Source organism: Atractosteus spatula, chromosome 2 (genome assembly GCF_055471065.1).
Source record: "Atractosteus spatula isolate fAtrSpa1 chromosome 2, fAtrSpa1.hap1, whole genome shotgun sequence".
Lineage (NCBI taxonomy): Eukaryota > Metazoa > Chordata > Actinopteri > Semionotiformes > Lepisosteidae > Atractosteus > Atractosteus spatula.
The window spans coordinates 44,703,143-44,723,559 of record NC_142707.1 but is presented as its reverse complement, the minus strand read 5'-3'; the positions used below and the strand labels follow the sequence as shown (position 1 = coordinate 44,723,559).

The following is a 20,417-nucleotide window of genomic DNA, read 5'->3' as shown; positions in this document are numbered from 1 at the left end:
TTTTTATATTCAGCATGCCCGAATAAAAAAGCGGTTAGATTTTTTTTTTTTGTCCATCACCTTTAAAAAAGGCTATGTAAGAGCTTAAAATAACTTGAACTTCTCTGGACAGGTAGAGAAACTTAAGGCTGAAGTTGGAAACCGAAATATTCAGCAACAAAGAAAGATGAAGGAGAGAGTGGGGGATGCAAAGAGAATTCAAGACCTGGAACGACAGGTACTCTTTTAGAAGAAATGACTTCATAAAAATACTCTGCCTTTTCTGTTTTTTATTTCATTCAATATCAAAGTACAAGGCTCCTTTGATTTTCTATTTAACATATCGACCTGGCCAAATTGATCAGACTGAAGAACAATCAATGCTTCCTGACTTTAAATTTAATAATATGCATATCTATAATAGATAATACATATTCAGTGGATGGGAAAACGTAACCATGCTTTCTTTTTCTGTCTGACTCAGTTTTGGTTGTATCCTGAAGATTTAAAATAAATAACTTAAAATTTCTCTGCACTGTCCACATGAAAGGTTTCATCAGTGCACCATTTCTCTCTCTTGTTTACTGGTCTGATCAGTCGAGTTTGATCTCTCCAGGAGAGGACACCGAGTCATATGAGTCTGAGTAGGTGCCAGACCTTTTCATGAAAATGACTGTGACATTTTCGGTGTGTATTAAACAGTCATTAAACAGTATTTTTGAAAAACACATTGTGAAAACATCCTTCATAGTCTTGTTTTCATGTAATATTTTAACTGGTTGTTACTCTGATTTGTCTGGCTGGGACTTTTCTGTGCATAATATGATGGTGTGGAAATAAAGGGCCTCCCAAGGCCCACCCTTTGTTATTTTGTTTAATTTAATTCTCTAATAACTTAATCACTGGTACCAGTTGAACTTCCGAAATGTATATAGCCCTGGTCAGATTTAGGGATGTAGAAAGGAGTTATCTCATGTTCATGATAAAATATCCAAAAGATATATGTTCCAGTGAAACACATACCAGAGGACATGAGTGCATTTGATCACAAACGGGAGGCACCTCTTTACACACAGGGTTGTGGGAAGTCTGGAACAATCTATTCAGACATGATTTTGGAGACTATACTGGATGAGATAATTGAATCAGTTAGATACTAACTACTGTACCACAGGGGATAGATGAACCAAAAAGCCACCTCTGGATTCTTACCATTCTTATGTTCTTAAGACTGTCAGTATTTGTGTTTGTACATTAAATTTTCCAATTTGTTTAAACAGCATGGATATGTGATTGTAAATTGTGCTAAAATGTAGATACGATACACATGGAGTTCTAAAAGTTATTCCATGTAACTTTGCTAGTTTCTGCACTTTTACAAAGGCACATTTAAGTTGCATATTGTGTGCACATGTGTGAGGGAAATTGGAATGAAAGTGTCGTCTCTGATGCCATTTCTCACAGGTGAAGGAAATGGAGGAGATTATCAGGAGAAGACATCCAAACTCTCTACCTGCACTCATTTATGCAGCGGCCTCAGCAGGAGAAGGTGGAGCAGCAGCAAAGCCTGAAACCGTGACCTTCCTGGAGAAAAGAGTGCAGAGGCTGGAGGCTGAACTGCAAGGCAAAGACGAAGAAGCCAAGAGGAGTCTCCGAGCCATGGAGCAGCAATATCATAAAATAAAGGTACTGAGGAAATTGCTGCTTTTTCCAAAGTTCCTTTTCAATGCTGGATTTCTGAAGTGCGGCCTGTTTTTGGGCCATAAATAATTTATTTAGGAAAGCACATGTTAGCATGTCGTTACGAAAAAGGGGATGATAGTAGGGGTGTAACAAGATGAGACGTACAGTTCCAGAAATAACTCTGGAATTAGGAGAAAGTGGGAATGGAATGTATTGATTCGGTTGCCCCTTGCTCACCTGCCATTCAGCGGTGAGCTGACCCTGGGGAAGGAGTGGGTGGCCTTGGAACTGGAATGTTCTGTCCTTCTATTCCAGAAGCAGAAGTGGATGTTTCCATGGTAACTCCAGGGCCCCACTAGGGCCATAGGTGAATAGAGAGCAGAGTGCCAGTTCCCCCTTCCGCCTGCTGTGGGAATTCAGTTATGTTCTCCATACACTGGTTTCCTTGAGTCTTTTTAGATATCTCATCCTACAATACATGCACAATATTGTATGGGAGATTTCCTCCCCAGAAGCAATGGAAATTTAAAACTACAGTGGAATCACTGCCTGTACCTAAACGAGGAAGTTGATTACTTTTCTTTTCAGTTTCAGTGAACATCAAATAATACAAAGGAAAAGAAAAAAGATAATTGAACGGAAAACACAAACCAGTATGCTGCCAGAAATAATTACAAATCTGAACACATTTATTTGGCATGTTTAAATAATTGAATTGTTTTTTTACTTATTTTTTGATTTTTTAATAGCATTTTAGCAACACTGCCTTTCCACCTTATAAGCATTGAAAGAGGCAGTACTTTAAACCTTTTTGTTACTAACAGATTCATTACAAATGAATATTTTTCCTTTTTCTATCTTGCGAAGGCATATAACATAATATCAAACTCCTTACATCTAACATTCACCTTTAAATGCATAAAAAGATAAAGTTTATCCAAAACTTTGTATATCTACGTAACAAATAAATGTGCTCTTTTTCAGCCTTATAGAACACGCATCCATCATCCTGTTCATGTTTTAATCTAGAAAACGTTCACTTAACAGGGTAAAACCTACAGATGATTTTTAACCTTAAATGTAAGCTGTATCTGCCATGGGTGGTCCTGACTAATTCCAGTTAATCTTTTCCAACACTGGATTCCAGATGTACAGGGGGAATGAAGCAGGGTTTATACAGATTACTTATTTGGTTATTTTTGCATTTAAGTGTTTTTTTACTGGCAAGATTATTGGTTTTTAATGCATTATGTAAGGCAGTTTCATAATTATTTCGTAGTACTCTATATATTCCAGTTGATATTCACATTTTGTACTGAAACTGAAAAATTGTTCTTTTTGTTCTGAAATGTAATTAACAGAATAGTAGTTAACTTTGTCCCTCAGGGTAATTCTGTAAGGGTGTTATGGATGCATTAGACAATATCACACTTACAAAAAATACATAAATATTTGAAAGTGACATAAAACGTATTCAGGTTCTGTTGAGCATTACAATTTGAAATGTATTAAGGAATGTTTTTTGTACCTCTTAATTGCAGTTTAATATACTCCTTTATTGAGTATATGTCTTCTCAGCATAAATGTTTTAAGTGTTACAAATGATTTTTTAATGTGATTTATTGGTCCGTTCAGAATGAGAATGGAGATGTACTGTATGTGCCATGATAAACTATATACTTATGAAAGGCATTAAAATAATGGACATTTATGTTACAGGCTTAATTAAAAAGTGATCTACTGTATGTTGCTCTGAAGGCTGTAATGCATGCTGTGACTGCATTTGTGTCTTCCATTGTATTATTTAAGACATTATTGATGCAAGTTACATTTATAGTTTTTCCTGTGCCAATTCTCAAGTAATCTTGTTTAAGATTAATCAGGATTTTTATATGTTCCGATGTGCCTTTCTACACTTTGTTCTACATTGCTAATTACTGTAATATAAAGATTGTCAACTGTCATTTTTGTTCAGATCCAGTATGAGCAGAGGATTTCTGAGCTGGAGCAGCTGCTGTCCCATAAACTCATTCCTGAAAGAGAGGAGTCTGATCAATGGGCTGCCGAAGCAGGGGCTTTGGGAGAGGAATTGAAACAATTAAGAGAAGCTTATCAAGCCAAAGAAGATGCTCTCCAAAGAGAAATTGAAACCTTGCAAAACCAGCTTTTACCAACCAAGCAGAAAGTGGCTGAAAACTGTAGGAAAAGTCCCCAGAGACCTGAAAAGCAAGTAGAAGGGACATATAAAATCAGGTTGGACAAGCTCAGTCAAGAAGTGGCTGCCAAGAATAAAACAATACAAGAACTTTTGAGAACGGTGGAGAAGCTTCAAAAGGAAAGACGGTCCCTGCTGTCCAGACAGACAGGAGATGGAAAAGTGTGTCCAAGCAAGCTGCACTCTTCCCAACGGAACAAGAACGAGTCCGTCCCCGGGGCTGATAGGAACAGTACTGGGGCGGTTGAGGATTTTCCTGCCACTCGGGATGAGAAGGACTACCAGCCCCATGCCTTTGCTGGCTCGCATATCTCAGAAGTCCTTCAGGACAATGAGAGGCTGAAGCGGGAAGTGGAAAGGCTTGCATTAGACATGGATCAGCAGAGAGTGAAACTGCAGGCAGAGGTTGCACGGGCTGAATGTGAGGCCCGAAGGTAAATACAGTGAATTGTACTCCATACCAGCCTGTATTTCCCATGTAGACAAGAAGACAATTGAATTTTCGGAAGAAACTCGGAATTCTTTCTTGCAACAACTACAGTATTGATTTTTGGTAATGTACTGTATTATAAAAAAATGTCTTCTTGTGAAAAAATAATTAACAACTGTGTTTCTGTGGCCACACAATTTTGGGGATCTGGGCATTAAAGTAAATATGGGAACTTACCTTTCATAGTGCTTGGGTATAAAAAGATTGACATTTTTATTCCCTCTTATTAACTATCAAATTGAGAAATTTGTCCTAATATGAGCCTAACAGCAGCCTTTCTAGATCTGCAGGATCTGTTCTGATGAAGAGCACTTTTAAAAAAACTCTTACTGATATATTAACTAAATTGAATTCCTTTTTCAAGTGCCATTAGAGATTAAGCACACATCCCTTTTTAAGAGCTTTTGCCAGAATTGCTCGCTTATGAGTTAGCTTTTAAAAAATTAAACTGCTTTTTCTGTAAATTTGAGCACAGTGGCTGCTGAAGGACCTAGCTAATTTAAATGCAGAAAATCGTCGAACTGGGAATTTTGTCTTTGTTTTTTCTGCGAGAACCTGTCAAGCTGCAACAGTGAGATTGTAGTTTTATTTCTGGCTGTGCTTCTTACCACCCTATAAATCTAGTGGGTGCCATTGAAATGTCTGAGTCCTGCTGGAACAGAGGTAAAATCAGGACTGGAATACTCATCTGGTCACTGTTGAGTTATGCTAGGGTAAAAGGAAAGGTTGGTGGTAGGGCTGTAATGTTATTACTGTATGTGACCGGCATTTCGAATGAATAGACTAACAACTCAGTTTCAGAAGATGACATGGATTGACTAGCAATTTTCTTATTCTGAAGGAGCATAGACATACAGTAGGAAGAATTATCAGCTCAAAATGGGAAAGAAAGCAATGTACATTCAACTTCACTTTACATATGCTTAAGCTTTTCACTACATTGAAATTAATGTACAACTAATGATTGTCAATAACTATTGTTGTTCAGTAATTAGGTAATATAAATTCACAGTAATTTAAACCATGTGACTGTACCACTCTTATTGTTCACTGAAATAGCATGGAGTTTGAGGCTAAATGGCAATTTTTACCCCTTTTCCTACCCAGCCACAAGCCAAACCATATTTTGAAGTTGTTTTAACACCAACCTTAACAACAACGTAACACTGACACTACTGTCACCTTCAGTGCATCCTGAATTATTCTAAATTATTCTCAACTGTAATAAGAATGAAGAATGCCATACATATATACCGAGTTTGACTACTGTTTTATTGAGACTGAAAAGATTAGCTTTTTTCAGCCTTTCCTTGTAACTCATCTGTGTTGTTGTTGTTTTTCCAGACTTTATCCAGGGTTTCTTGATCCATTTTTATGAAGCTGCAACTTTATAGAAATGTGCTTATTGTACAGTTTCAGCATACACATTAAAAGTACCTATAACCGATACAAAATAACCAACAATAAATAGAAATAGTGTCACAAACTCTTTTCCAATTGTGTTCTCGTTAAAACCATAAAGGGCATTCCCTGCTTCAAGATGGATTTTAGTCCATACAGAACGACGTGTTTAAAGTTAGTGATCAAACCTTAATACATTGGTTAGATCACCGTATTTCATGGTGGTAAGCTCCTCAATTCATCAAAGAAGTTACATTGGAAACAACATATAGTGGGGTATCTTATAAGGGTGACAGCCTGTAAACACAAGTCAGTCAAGGTTACCTGAAAGAAGTGTGCATAAAAATGCAGAGAACAGACATGTAAATACAGTAAGTTTCCAATTTTTGTTGGTGGGAATATTTTGTTCAAAGGTAGCTGCATATCTGAAACTGTAGAAAAATGTTCAAAGCCTGGCACCTGCAGTCACGAAAAGGCTCAATTTCAAAAGTGGAAATAGCAGATTTTGTGTGATGGATATCCCTTTTGCAAAAATCATTTAATTCAGAAAGGAGTATGCTGTGCAGATTTAATTAAGAGACTGCAATGGTTGGCCATAAGAAAACACTTTGAATATTTTGAAATTGGGCAATTTTGTAAACATTAAATAGCATTGTATTTAGACATGATTTAAATATTGACAGATGTTTATTATTTTGTAATGATTTTTTTAGTTTATTCTTTCTTTAAAAATATTTGCATGCATTTGACATTTAGCTTTTTTGTCATGCATGCATTTGTCTGGGCCCCTTCAGCAGTAGCGCAATATTCCTAATGCACAAAGTGACAACTGCAAATGCCAAGAACACTTTTCTCAGAAACTGCTACATTGTTCTGTCACAGAATAAGGTTTCTTCTCTGACTTTATAAGGTCAGAGACATAAATAACATTTATGTTAAAACTGTGATGATGTAATTAATGGCACTATTTTAATACCAAGTCCAGGACCTGGTTTTGTAATCAATTTTGACATTTTATTTAAATAGGACTCTTTTTTTAAGCTGTGTTCAGTTTATATACCAAATATAGCTTTTATTAATAAGCTCTGTTGTAAGTTACTTTAGTTTGTCTTGGTTATTTTGCACAGGACTCAAGAGGAGTCTGTGGAATATGTTTCATCATTAAAAGCTGAACACCAGAAAGAGCTTGAGCGCCTTGTCACTCATCATGCTTTGGAACATTCTTCTTCTAAAGTTGCTGAACTCTCAAACAAAGTTTCTACACAGGAGGTAGGAGGTTTATGCATTGCCTTATTGTTTTAATTGTTCATCAGACAATATTGGTAATGATTTACTGATATTTGTTCTCCGCAGAGCACTGTGGCTACAAATGCTTTCTAATGTGCCATAAATGGATCTCTAATAACTCTTTTTTCTGCAGATAATGATCAGACATTTACGTGATCAAGTTAGTGAGTTACAGAGAACCAAAGAGGCTCTTGCTGTTCTACATGTCCGTGAAGAAACTCTGCAAACCCAGGTACCTGATAACGTTTTAAAAAATTATCTTCCTCTCGTGCAGTTGGAATGTTCAGTAAAACATAAGAAAGCAGTATTCAAATTAAATGTCTACAAAGAACAAGGAGCAAATTTTTTTTTTGACTCTGCGTTTTAAGGTTTGCATAAAAGAATGGATTTTTTTGCATCATAACCGATTTCAGAAATGCCTGCAGTTATTTATTCGTCTAATGTTGTAGATGGCAAAGCTTTTGGAAGAACTCCGAGAAGCAAAAGAGGCTCACACACCTGAACTGAAACATTTCTCCGCACTAGAAAGAAAAATTAAGAATATGGAAATAAGGCATTTGCAGAGAGAACAGGAACTCCAACAGGTAACAAAAGCCGTTGATATGACTGATAAAGGTTACACTGGGATTGTATGAGACTAAAATGTGTGATTGAACAGGGTAGTTGTTTTCTTAGGCGGTTGTGATATGGAGAGGATATTAATTGGTATTATATTTGGGAACAGTCGCAATTTAGTCAAATTACAGATTGGATGAATTTACTACATTCCTATTCTAAAAATTCAAGACAATGCTGCTTACCTCTTAAGATGTTATCTTTATATTATCTTTTTGAATTCCATTCAGAGTTGATTGTTAGGCAGCTGCATTATGGTATTGGCATGATATCGTCAGATCTCTGAAGCCAGGCGAGGCTTGTGCCTATTCAGTGCTCCAATCTTTCAGATAAAACACATTTAAAGGAGGTCCTCCCTGCTTTACCATGAAACATTCCACAGCACTGTTCATAACAGTAGATGTGTTAACCCTGGTGTCCTGCCTGAATTCAACCGTAGCTAAACCTCCTAAACCTGAGTAATTTCTCACTTCTCCACCTAATCTGCTGTGTAGTGGAGCTGCTTTTGCAGAGATGTGTATCCATGTCACTAGTTACTGTAGATTTTAGGCTTCAGTGGCTCGATATAGTGAGGCCCCTCCTATACGCAAAGCACCTTAAGATGAAAAGCACCACACAGATGGAAGGGATGGTTTTTATGATTGGAGTTAAGAAAGTAGCCTTCAGGACTTGGCTCAAGGTCGCGGTGGAGTGCCACTCAGTAGTGTTTCCTGTGCTCACTTTCAGATTATTGAGCAGACCCGGCGCGTTGTTCATGAGGAGCAGCAGCAAGAGGTGTCCAAGTGGAAGAGGCTTGCGCAGCAGAAGACTGGGGAGCTGGAGGCGTTCAGAGTGGAGCTGGACTCGATACTGGACGTGCTGCGGGAACTGCAGAGGCAAGGAGTTGTCATCCCTGCTCCCCACACAGCCGCGCAACACGTGACAGGGCTGGACTGGAGGACATGATAGCAAGAACAGCCAAGGACTGTGGTGTCATTTATTGCACACAATCAGTGTTTTTTTTTAAGTATTTTGTATAGTGTTTTATTGAAATAGCATAAATTATCCATCAAAATAGGCTCAACATGTTCTTTTCTGGTTTTGTTTAGTTTTCCCACAGGTTCCTTTTCAGATGTTTAAAGTTCACCTTCCCCTAGAGATCTCTTTTCATTTTAGCTTTGAAGCAGTAGGGCCCGCAAGGGCATTTTGTTGTCCAAAATGCCAAGATTTTCAATCCTTCACTTCAGTCTTAAGTGCAAGTAACAAACAGCAAAGGAAAAGCTCTCAATTCTGAATTCCTTTTCTGCCCCTGAAATGTTCAGGTTTGGCCAAACACTCCTCTAATGGGGAAGACCTATTTGTCTGCTGCTAAGGAGGACCGTAATTGTGCATGTACTTGGATGTGTTTTATTGAAGAAGTGTGCTGCAGTGATATGTATTATTGGGAAGGTGAGAACATTGTGTCCCCACTTAACAGATGCTTTCTTGTGTTGGGATAGGGGAGGGAGAGCAGATCTCATGCCTGTGTTATTTTAGGCAGGGTTCTATTCCACCTGCATTCTGAATTGTTCAATTAAATCCCTTTGCATTTATTTTTTTTTCTGGTTTCTAGATTCTGTTAGTCCATCTGTGTGTGCCATTTGAACAAATGACAGATGATTTGACTCATCTGTCCTGTATTAGCAGTTAATAGAATCAAGGATCTCGTCCAGTCTTTTCTAGAAAGAACCCTTTGTATTCGTTCTTTGATTTATGTGCCCTTCCCTGTGATTTTTATTTGTGTCCTTTACATGTTACAGTTATTTGAAATTTTAATCCATTTTTAAATTTAATTTGGCAAGTTAGAAGTTAGAATAAATAATCTGGATACGGGTTGTTCTTGATTCATGCACGTTTATTTTGTGCGTCTGTAGTTAGTATGCATTTAGGAATTCTCAGTTTTTCACACTTTGCCATGGCCAGCAACACGGGACTTGATGGAGTGTTCAAGACAATATACGAAGCAACAAATAGAGTTGCTTGTAGGGAACATGTGGATTTAACCTTTACTAACCTGGAGTAAACCTACTTGTTCCCTTGTTACTCTAAAGTCAAGTAAAACAACAAATCCACAATCATTCAATAAATAAAGCAAAGGTCTAAAATAATGTTCAGAAACCTGAATAAGGAAATACAGTGACATAATGTAATATTATGTTACTTTAAACATTTAAAAGGACTGAGGATGGATGCATGGTCAAAGTGTATCTACTGTACTGTATGTTCACACAATTCCTGCATTTTCAACATTATTTAACACACAATACCGTTCAACCCACTGATAAACATTAACAAACGTAATTTTAAAATGACTTTATTTTATATATCTTACATGATTAAATATGTGTGATTATTTTTATTTGGCTGTTCAACACTCTGGCTGGGAAAGCTTACCACCCAAGTTATGTGGATTCTTATGTGAAATTGTTTTTTAAATTTCTGCTGTGCTTTTCAGGGATGCATCTGCCCTGTGTAAATCAAGAACTACCTGCACTATTCTTTATGTGCATATGGATTTCTCACTTATGTTGATAAAGTACAGTACATTTCCCAGTATTCTGGGTTTACAGAAAAACAGAATGTGCCCTTTACGATACTTACTGTACATGGCACTGCAGAAACACAAACCCACTTTTGCTCACTTTGTGGTTTTCAGAAGTACCTTTTGGAACCTGTTGTCTTGTTGCACTTTTGTGGGCTGAGCTTAATATTTGGATTTTTTAAAGGAAGTAATTTGACTTAGAATTCCTGTAGTATTCCAGAAATTAGATGGATATCCCATCCCCGATATTCAGAGTCAGAGTTATCCTTTTTGTATTACTAATATACAGTTTACATGGCACAGTATATGCTCAGAATATTATTTAAAAAAGTAATATCTGTGGCCATTTGAATACATTCACTTGATTACGAAGTAATCCATTGAGTTGTCAATATAATTGCTTTGAAGGATTTTGAATATATCCGGGTACCTCATACTCTGCTCTGCTCAACACTAAACATTTAAAGTTCTTCTGGACTACCATTATAGGACATTCCTTTATCGTTTACAACTGTCTTTTACATTCTACTCTTAAATATCTGTTTGCTATCACTTTTTCAGTTCTCAATCCAAAGACGTTTCCTTGAATGATTATGGCCTTCAGTTAAAGAAGTAATCCTTTTGTGTGGAAATTCATGATTCAGAAGCCTTCTAAAAATGTTAATACATCATACTGTGTACTGTTATGTCCATTAGAGCTGTTGCTTATTCAAATAATTCTTACTGTGTATATAATGTTATGTATTCCATAACCTTACCTGTAATTGTTTTTGAGAACAGGATTTGTTCTAGGCTCCCTGGGGGAAGATTAAGAGTGTGAATGTGTGGGAGGGGGCAGTATCTTTGTTCTGTCAATCTGACCAAAATTGAAAATTACAAAATTAACACTCTAGGTGGCAGTTGCTTTTGTAGTGTTGCTAAAGTGCATGGAGTGGGGTTTAAAAAGGAATCCTGCCTTTGAACCAAAGTCTTTATCATCTTTCCATGAACTCATTGACCAAGAGCTGTTTAAGTACCAAAGCTGCTCGGAGATCAGCTGGGCCACAGGTCTACAGTCAGAAATAACGCTTTGGGAATTAAACTCGTTGATTCTATTTTGCCGAACTAAAATCCCTCTAATGTCACCTAATCGTTTTGTTAAGAGAATGTTGGTTGCATTTCTTTTTAGAATGAAATGGATATAGAATGGTTACTTCAGAAAGTGTTTAATTTAAAAAATCTGTCTGTGTACTTTCAGAGTTTTAAATTCTGTCCTTAAAACCCCACTTGTTTATTTGTAGGTTGCGAAATTGTACCTTTGGAGTACAGGCAGTAACAAGCTTGGTTGCCATAGCAAACCTTATTATAAAGCATAATATCAAAATAATAAATGCAGAGGCACAGTTTATAGCTGAACGTTATTATTCTGTCCTTGTAATGAAACAAAAACTGTACATTTCTATATACAGAGAAAAACCTGAAATAGCTTAATCTTTTATCACACTTTATTTGGGAAAATAGCAATAATTGTCCAAACGTTTACAGAAGGAAAAATGCTTTATATCACTGAATCTATAATTGCAGATTTTTGTAATATTTATGAAAAAATAATAGAAATGATCAAAATGTAACTGTTTTTGTACATTCACATACAGTATTATGAATTCTGTTTGGTATTGCAGCAGTGGACTGAAACATACAGTAGATGTATATACAGGTATCATATTTCATTTTTTTATTTTGCTGCCCATTCTACCGGAGTATCAGTTTTAATGATTTTTCTGTCCTATTCTAATTCTGATCACCGCAATTTAGAAATATGAATGCGTTTGTCAGAAGACCTACATATCATTATCATTTTGTTTTTGTAGACCACAATAGACAATTGAAATAAATTGATTTATTGAAATTGTCACAGTTCACACTTGGGTAGATTTGATTCTGACCTACAATACTATGTGCTGGAATGCACTTTACCATCCATATGCTGGATAAAACCAATGAATGAACTTATGATGACTTGAAGTGAATAAAATAAGATGGCCATTAAAAAGTGAGCTTGCCAAGTTTTGGGATTCATTTAACCCAATAGAAATATTATCAAAGTGCATGAATAATTTTTTAAAGATCACAATCTTTTACATTTGATTTGGCTTGTTTATGATAAATGTATGATAACGTATTAGTATCATTATCACATCCAGATACTGCATCACGCATAATGATCCTTCTTTTGTCTTGGCTCGGTTTCATCAGGATACATAAGTGATTCTGATTTTCTGACTGCTGGGAAAACAACACTGAAATAAAAAAACATCTCATTGATCACTACCCTCCAGGAACTGTATACAGTTCTTTTTCATTCAATTAAAATCTGGGCAATGCTTCATATTAATCTGTTGTGGAATTCACCAAATCATGATTCTTGAAGATAACTTTGTGGAAGTTGCCAGTATAGTCTGGAAATCACAAAAAACTCCTAGAGTTTCTCGGTGCTCATACAGTATATTTAATGAGAACCCGGTCCATGGGGAACATTTCAGTCTCACATCACGGTCTGACGTTACACACAAGTGCTGTACAAAAACTGACAGCTATATGACCAGAGAAAAGTCATATCTATCGCACCCATAGGAACCTCCACTTATACAGCACCATCAGAAAGCATGATTATGAGGTGGGAAAATTGTTATTTTTGTCATTTAAGTAAAACATTTATCTGTCTTCTTTGGTGGGATTTATATATAACCTAGAATAAATAAATATATATGCACTAAGCATTAAAAGGAATGCTTTTAGAAAAATACAATAGATGAATTTTGAATGTTGATTTAAATAGTTTTGGTGTAATTTGTGATGGAGTTGATTGGACAAATGTGATGAGGTAATGTGAACTCTGGAGTGTCAGGTCTCGTGAAAGAAAAACAGAATGTAACACATACACTGTACAGTACATCCTTGAGTCATCATTAGGTCTGTCAGCAATAGGCCAGAATCTGGTTGGTCATGAGTCACAACATCTCACCAAATTTGGTGGGAAACTCCGCCCAACTTCCAGTTGCTCATCCTGCCCTGACAGCTTCCCAACAGGATAACAGACTGTATCTGCATGCTTCTTGTGTAATAGGTGCTATGTTATGGGTGCTCTACTTCCCAGACTTGCACCCCATTGAACATTATAAGTGGCATTAGAGACTAGTGAATTGGTACATGTTTGTTCAGGCTAAACGAGAGGAATGAAATAAGATCACTTTATTGGCCATATACAATTTCTTGCATTAAGGAATTTCTTTTCAGATACTCCAGCTTGCTCTCCATGAAACACACAGGCAGGGAGAGAGAAGCCTGGGGTCAGAGCACAGGTTCAGCCATTTATACAGCACCCCTGGAGTAGCTGGGGTTAAGGGGCTTTGCTCAGGAGCCCAACAGAGTAGGATTCCCCTGCCAGCCACAGGATTTGAACCGGCAACCACAGAGCCAACGCTCCACCCATGTCTTGCAAGATGTTATCTGTGGCATGTGTTATATGTACAATTTATATTGCTTCCAACAGTGGCCTCATGCTAATTGCCTGTGACTTTCACAGTAGTCCCTCTGTTCATTAGCTCTCTTGATGACATTTGAATCGATATAATGTAAAAAAATATCAGGTCAACTGCTTCAATATTTTGTCACTTTCCTAGTGGTAACATTTTGCCTTTGTTGCAGTTGGGTTTTTTTTTTCAATGCCCAGTATATTAACTAAAAATGTTTTTTCTCTGACTTACTCTCAAAACCGCTTATGTAGAATCGTTATCAAGTTGGGTTTTTTTTTTCAATGCCCAGTATATTAACTAAAAATGTTTTTTCTCTGACTTACTCTCAAAACCGCTTATGTAGAATCGTTATTCAAGGAGTGCTGACCACAGTACAATTTGTAAAATATATAGACAACATTTGTATCATGGTATTATTTTGCTTCTTATAAGGAAGTGATGCCTCATTAACGTGCATGAGCATTTTAAACGTTTAATGCCTTGGCATCATGGTCCTCCACGCTGTTAGATATCGCTCTGGACCAGGTCAGGCATTGCTCTCAGATGTCTACAAGTTTATTTGATGATTTGGTTCAAGTTGTTGGGTCTGGATTCCCCATCAATATTTATCGGCTGTTCACAGAGCAGTAGGTCGTCATCGCCCAGCATGGAGCTGTGCTCTGAGCTGACAAAGTTGGGGATATTGAAGTGGGCCAAGGAGTTCATCTCCTCCGCCAGCTTGTCGCCCCCTACTGTTCCCTGAGTTTGATGGCCGCTGTGCTCCAAGCTGGATGCCTTGCTGGTCAGCTTCCCTCTGTCCCCATTGTCCACCTCGTTGATATAGCAGTGGAACAGTGAGCGAGACTCCTCCGTTGCCCGCCGGGACAGGCCCTTGTTGCCCAGGTCCTGGGGACAGTTGATATCGATTGCACAGCTGGTTACACGATGCCGCTTTTCTCCTGGTTCTGAGTTCCTTTGTGGACAAAAAGAGACATGTCAGTTTACATGGAATTACTCCACATCAGCAGCGTCAAATGATCTTGAGTCATTTCTAGTTTTCAGTTCTGTCTGAGTTTCTTAACAAGCTTTTATGTGAGCACAGTTCAAGCATTTTATAGAAGTCTTTTCTTTTGTTGAATGTTTAAATAACGAGCAGCAAAACATGAGAAAGATAACTTGAATACCTATCCAGAGAAGTGTAGCAATCTAAGATACATTCATGCTTGTGAACTGGGAACTGGAAATGTAAATAAAATATAAAAAGTAAAGAATAACTTCATTGTACAGCAAAAATCAGTACTGCTTCCACTGCAATTTCAACCCTGTACTGTGACCTAGACACTGCCGTACTGCATAAGCGTTTGGATTTTGCAGGGGACGGAAAACTATATGGCTGTCACCACTGCCAAATTAAATTCAAAAGTGGAAGTACAGCATGTCTCGTTAGCCTGATCTTCTCAGTAGCTATTGTAACTGATACAAGTACAGTATCTCATCTGGCCTTTTCATGAAAGACTAGATATTGGTAGACAGCATCGTCCGTGTTCCAACAATCCTTTGTGCAATAAAATACAGTTCTCAGCTTTAAATGCATTTGCCCATTGATAAATTTGCCCTTAATGCTTTTAAGGATTTTAAATATTTGAATCACGTTACCTGGTGATCTTTTAAGTCTTCGTTTGTCCTGTCAAAGTTGTACTTGCCATTTTAAATGAGGTCATGATTTTAATTTTATTAATTTATATCCTAACATCATGGTTGACTTCTTATTGCTTCCATACTGTGCCTATAGAAAGTCAACATGCCCCTGAACTTGTTTTCACATTTTGTTGTATCCATGGCTCAGAGTTTCATACGTTTTAATGAGTATTTTTTCTACTTATCTACACATCATACTCCAGATGTTTAAGGGGAAGATGTTTTTATTGGGAAAAGGTTATATTAAAAATACAAAACTAAAATAATTGGGTAAGTCTCCAACATCCTGAAATAATATGTGGTAATAAGATGTTTTCCTCAAGGACCTTTCTGTATTTTTTCACTGAAAGTGAAGTTTCATTATCACTTCTATCCTGACACATACTCCAGCTTCTGCCAATGATAAATATTCCCAGAACATACTGCTGCTGTGACCATTGGTTCCACACTTTCTCATGCCCTCCTCCGCTCCACCCCACCCGTTTTGTCTCACAACACCTGGGGCATGAACCAGGGTCTCCAGCGTAACGCAACAGGGAACCAGCCACATGAGCTAAAGGAGGCCTTCCTCAGCCCAGGCGGCTGAGGTCCCTGCTACGCGCAGGGAGGGCGATGACATCACCATGTCCGAACTACTGTAGCTCCGCTACACTGCCACCACTGTGACTGTGCATCAAAGCTGTAATGCTTTGCATTTAGGCTATATAGTTCCATTTTAGTTTCAACAGACCACAAAACTACAGATTCTAAATGCGATTCAAGTTTTCTTTAGTAACCCCTTCCTTCCAAATGATAGCTCTTTGGTTCATGTTGAAGCTGCTTTGAAATGCATTTACCAGCAGAAGAAACATACAGGAACTGCTGAATTTATCCTGTGTGAATCCTTACAGTTTAACACAGGTGGAGACCAGTTATCTTGGTGTGTTATTTTGTATGCGTTTGTTGTTCAAAAGTGAGCTAATTCAGGATTGCTATTACAAGGGAAGCGGGCATCAAACCAAGCTATTTCAGTTTTTATTTTTTATTTTCTTTCAAAATAATCAAGAATATTTTTTCTCTTGGATGTTCTAGGGTAGGATTTGATTACAAAAATGCATTTTCCAAAGTATAAGGCAGCAAAAGGTGAAAGGTGGTGTGGACTTTCTGTAAGCATTGTACACTGCCTTAAAGATGGATATCTCTCTTTCCTAGCGTTAATCCCGCATCAGCAGGGTCCGCTTGTCAGCACACCGGTCTCCATTTGGTGGTTTGAACCAAATCTTTGAGCTGACGTTGCCATTAACTGTGACCAAGAAATACTCCAACCGGCGTGTCGCTCCTCCTGCTGTCAGAGTGGGGGGGAGAACAAAGTAATGTAGCTAATTCACAGAGGGGGATTATTAGGAGGCATGGGAAATTTGGCTAGGACACTGGGGTTACACCCCTACTCTTTTTGAGAAAGGCCCTGGGATTTTTAATGACCACAGAGAGTCAGGACCTCACTTTTACATCTCATCCAAAGGACAGCACTTATTTACAGTATAGTGTCCCCATCACTATACTGGGGCATTAGGACCCACCTGGACCACAGGGTGAGCGCCCCCTGCTGGCCTCACTAACACTTCTTCCACCAGCAACCTTGGTTTTTCCCAGGAGGTCTCCCATCCAGGTACTGACCAGGCTCACACCTGCTTAGCTTCAGTGGGTTGCCAGTTGTGAGTTGTGAGTTGCAGGGTGATATGGCTGCCTTAAAGATGGATATAATGTACAGTATTTAAAGTAGAAGCCTCTTCAAACACTGTGTTTTCTGCTTTAAATTTGTTGTTCATATTTTGATCACCAGTAACCGCCAACAGTTTTCTGCATTACATTTTTTTATTTCCTTTGCAGCTTCCACAGTTTCCTTTTTTGGTAATTATCTGTGAATTTCACAAGTTTATTTACTATACCAGAATCTAGATTATCAATTTAAATTAAGAAGAGCAGTGTTACTAATACTGATCCTTGCAGTACTCCGTTAACGATGTCATTCCAATTTCAGCATTCACTCTTTATCTGCATTCTGTTTTCTAGTAAGCAATTCATAATTCAAAGCAACAATTCAAACTTACCTGAGGAACAAAAGGCTTCTGAAAATCTTAAAAATTCTATATTGTGTACAATATACAATGTCTGTACTTTGCCATCTTAGAGGATGATCCCCCAACTGGTACCCTTTTTTCTGACCACCCCATCATCTCATATCGCCGACCACCTAATCTGCGTAACCTTGTTCGCAGCTCCCTTGACCTCCCTCAGCAATCATCCACACCGGCACTTTCCCTTGCAACAGAACTTGCTGCATCACCTGTAAATATATATCCAGTATCACGCTCATTCAAGGCTTCTCTGGACAATTCTGGGTCACTCAGATGCCATCTTGTACCTCCAGCAACCTTATTTACTACATCTCTTGCAGCAAATACCCAGCTATCTACATTGGTGAAACAGGAAGGAGACTGGGAGAGTTTTGGGGAACTAAGGATCAAAAATCTCTCCAAGCCCATAGTTTCCCATTTCACACTGTTCTCTCCATCTGCATTCTCAAAGAGGGGTTTCGGAACTCCTACTGCAGACAGACATCCAAAACCAAAATTATCCTGAAACTAGGATCACACCTACCCCCTTCTCTCAATAACAGACTCGTTTCTTTCTAACCCTCTCTATTCATTTGCAGGTTTTGACTTCACATCTCTCTTCACCTCTCTTGACTTCACACCACCTGAGTGTCCACTCCGTTTCTCTCCTGCTCCTGCCTCCTCTCCACTCCTGGCGTCTGTTCTCCCATGCTTTATCAACTGCCAGTTTTCCTCTCTTTGTCACATCTGAAAAAGGCTCCACAGCTGACTGAAACGTTGTTTCTTTTCTTCTCTTTTCAGCATGGAATAAACCTTTACTTGTTCCTGTGTTAATTACTTTTATTGCTTGTTAAAATAATACTAATAAGTAAGTTAACCAATACCTACTTTTTTAAGTCCCTTAAAAGTTTGACTATCCCCAAAAATCTTAATAACCAGGTGATCCACTGGTCTATCCATAATTATTGTTTACATAACCTTAAAAGTAACAGAAGTGAGATTTTGTCTGATAAAAATGGTAGTATTCTCCCTCTTCCAGGGATGACACTTTTTTGGACTACAAATGTGATATTGAATTTTTATTGAAGTGAACAATTTTATTTAAAATTTTAATGGTCATATTTTTATTATGTGTGAAAAGTAAAATGTCAGCAAAAAAATGCATAGAAAAATTGAACCCCTTGAATCAATACTTGTGAAACTATCTTTGACAGCCATCACTGCTGTAAGTCTTACTGGATTGCATGCTCCCATAGAGCAGTTTTCATCGCTTCTTCTTTGCACATTTGCTCAAGATCAAACTAAATGAGGATTGTTTACTCCTTATCTGTACCTTCTGTTTACTGTCCATTAACAAATTCTTTATCCAAGAACATATGTCGTCTTGAGTGCCTACTGCCTGCAGATTGCAAATTAATCAGTTTTGAAGAACTTTATAAAAAACCTTCTGAAATTCTAAATATCCTGTATCGTATACTCCATATCTAATATTGCTCTTACTGAAAGAGATCTTAACAAGGTAGTTAAGCAAGACCTTTTCTAAATCCAATTTCTATCCTTTAGAATCATTTTGACATACAGATTATCTACTTAAATTCTGATCACTAAAAGTTGATTAATTTTAAAGGCTACATTCATTTTAATAACCATGAATGTAACTTATTGTCTGTAATTACATGATTCAAATTAATCACATTTTTTATGGATGGATAAGACATTATCAATTGTTTTAGTCAGTGGGTACGACATCTGCCTCTACATTCTATTGGGTTTACTATTTTAAACTAATACACAACATTTTCTTAACAGTCCCATGCGTGGCTTCCATTTACTTGAGTGGAAGTTTGATTCAAATCCTTTAACAAGCAGGAGTTCTTGACTCAATTAAAAATTTATCTTGCCGAGGCGAAGCAGCTTACGTTTATACCCATTTATACAGCAGAGCACTTTACTGAAATCATTTCAGTAAAGTACCTTGCTCAAGGATATAACAGCTGTGCCCCGTCAGGGACTGATTAAGAGCCCGAACCACTATTCCACACTGCTGCCCTAATGGACAACAGAAATCGAAAGAAGCTAAATTTGCTGACTGGCCTCCTCTTGACTGTACCAAAACAAAGTGGCTGTATTTCCCTCCCAACATTCACACAGTGTAAGAACCAGAACTGGGAGGAGGTATTGATCAATGCAGTCTCTTATACCAACAGTGACCATTCAATGTCAATGATCGTTTGAGAAACTCAGATTGATTTCCTTGCCAGAGGTAAAATGTTTTCAGTCTGAGCTGCTATTCGGATTATTTAGTTTATAAGCTATTGGCAAACAATTTCTCCAATTGACAAATGATTTTAATGATTTCATATTTTGACACCTTTATACTCTGTTGCATCTTTGTCTTAAAGTTTTTAAATGTTCTTACAATCTAATAACACCTCAGTCGTCAAAAGGCTTGACTTTTTTGAGAATATTAGCATTGATTTATATTCTTCTACCATTTCACTGAGAATGTAGTCGGTTTTACTGGTAAAATTGTAAAATTCAAATTAGTATTTTTTTTACTCGCTTTTAAAACACACCTTTTGTCATTCTCATTCTGAGACACTGTTGCTGTTTAATTAATTCATGGGGTTGTTGACCAGGTTTTTCATGTGCTCAAAGCACTAGTTTCCCAATTCAGCGTAAGGGCTTACCCTTTGGCTTCTGACTATATCCAAAAATGGGGTCAGCATTTGCAAAGATCCACATCTGTAACTGCAGCATGGGGCAGAAAGGCATTTGCATAGTGGTTTTCTTCTACGAGGATCTCAAAGTGCTTCACATACACTGTATTCGGGCTGCCACTTCAACTTCAACTGAATTTGCAGCACACTGGCTGAGGCAGGGATAGTCATTCTGCACC

At 37.6% G+C, this 20,417-nt stretch overlaps 2 protein-coding genes across 7 annotated transcripts in view; one reads left to right on the top strand and one right to left on the bottom strand.

The window, feature by feature from the left end:
* cep162 (centrosomal protein 162) overlaps positions 1–9,523 on the top strand; it is a 50,544-nt gene extending 41,021 nt beyond the window's left edge. For all 6 annotated transcript variants that reach the window (XM_088905904.1, XM_088905905.1, XM_088905902.1 and 3 more), the window contains 7 exons: positions 113–217; positions 1,444–1,665; positions 3,638–4,311; positions 6,896–7,037; positions 7,189–7,287; positions 7,505–7,639; positions 8,397–9,523. In XM_088905904.1, the coding sequence (XP_088762030.1) occupies positions 113–217; positions 1,444–1,665; positions 3,638–4,311; positions 6,896–7,037; positions 7,189–7,287; positions 7,505–7,639; positions 8,397–8,615 (1,596 nt within the window). In that variant the 3' untranslated portion in view covers positions 8,616–9,523. The remainder of the gene's footprint in view (positions 1–112; positions 218–1,443; positions 1,666–3,637; positions 4,312–6,895; positions 7,038–7,188; positions 7,288–7,504; positions 7,640–8,396) is intronic.
* A 2,173-nt stretch (positions 9,524–11,696) lies between these two features.
* mrap2a (melanocortin 2 receptor accessory protein 2a) overlaps positions 11,697–20,417 on the bottom strand; it is a 28,516-nt gene continuing 19,795 nt past the window's right edge. The window contains exon 3 of the mRNA XM_088905908.1: positions 11,697–14,697. Coding sequence (XP_088762034.1) covers positions 14,301–14,697 — 397 coding nt within the window. The 3' untranslated portion in view covers positions 11,697–14,300. The remainder of the gene's footprint in view (positions 14,698–20,417) is intronic.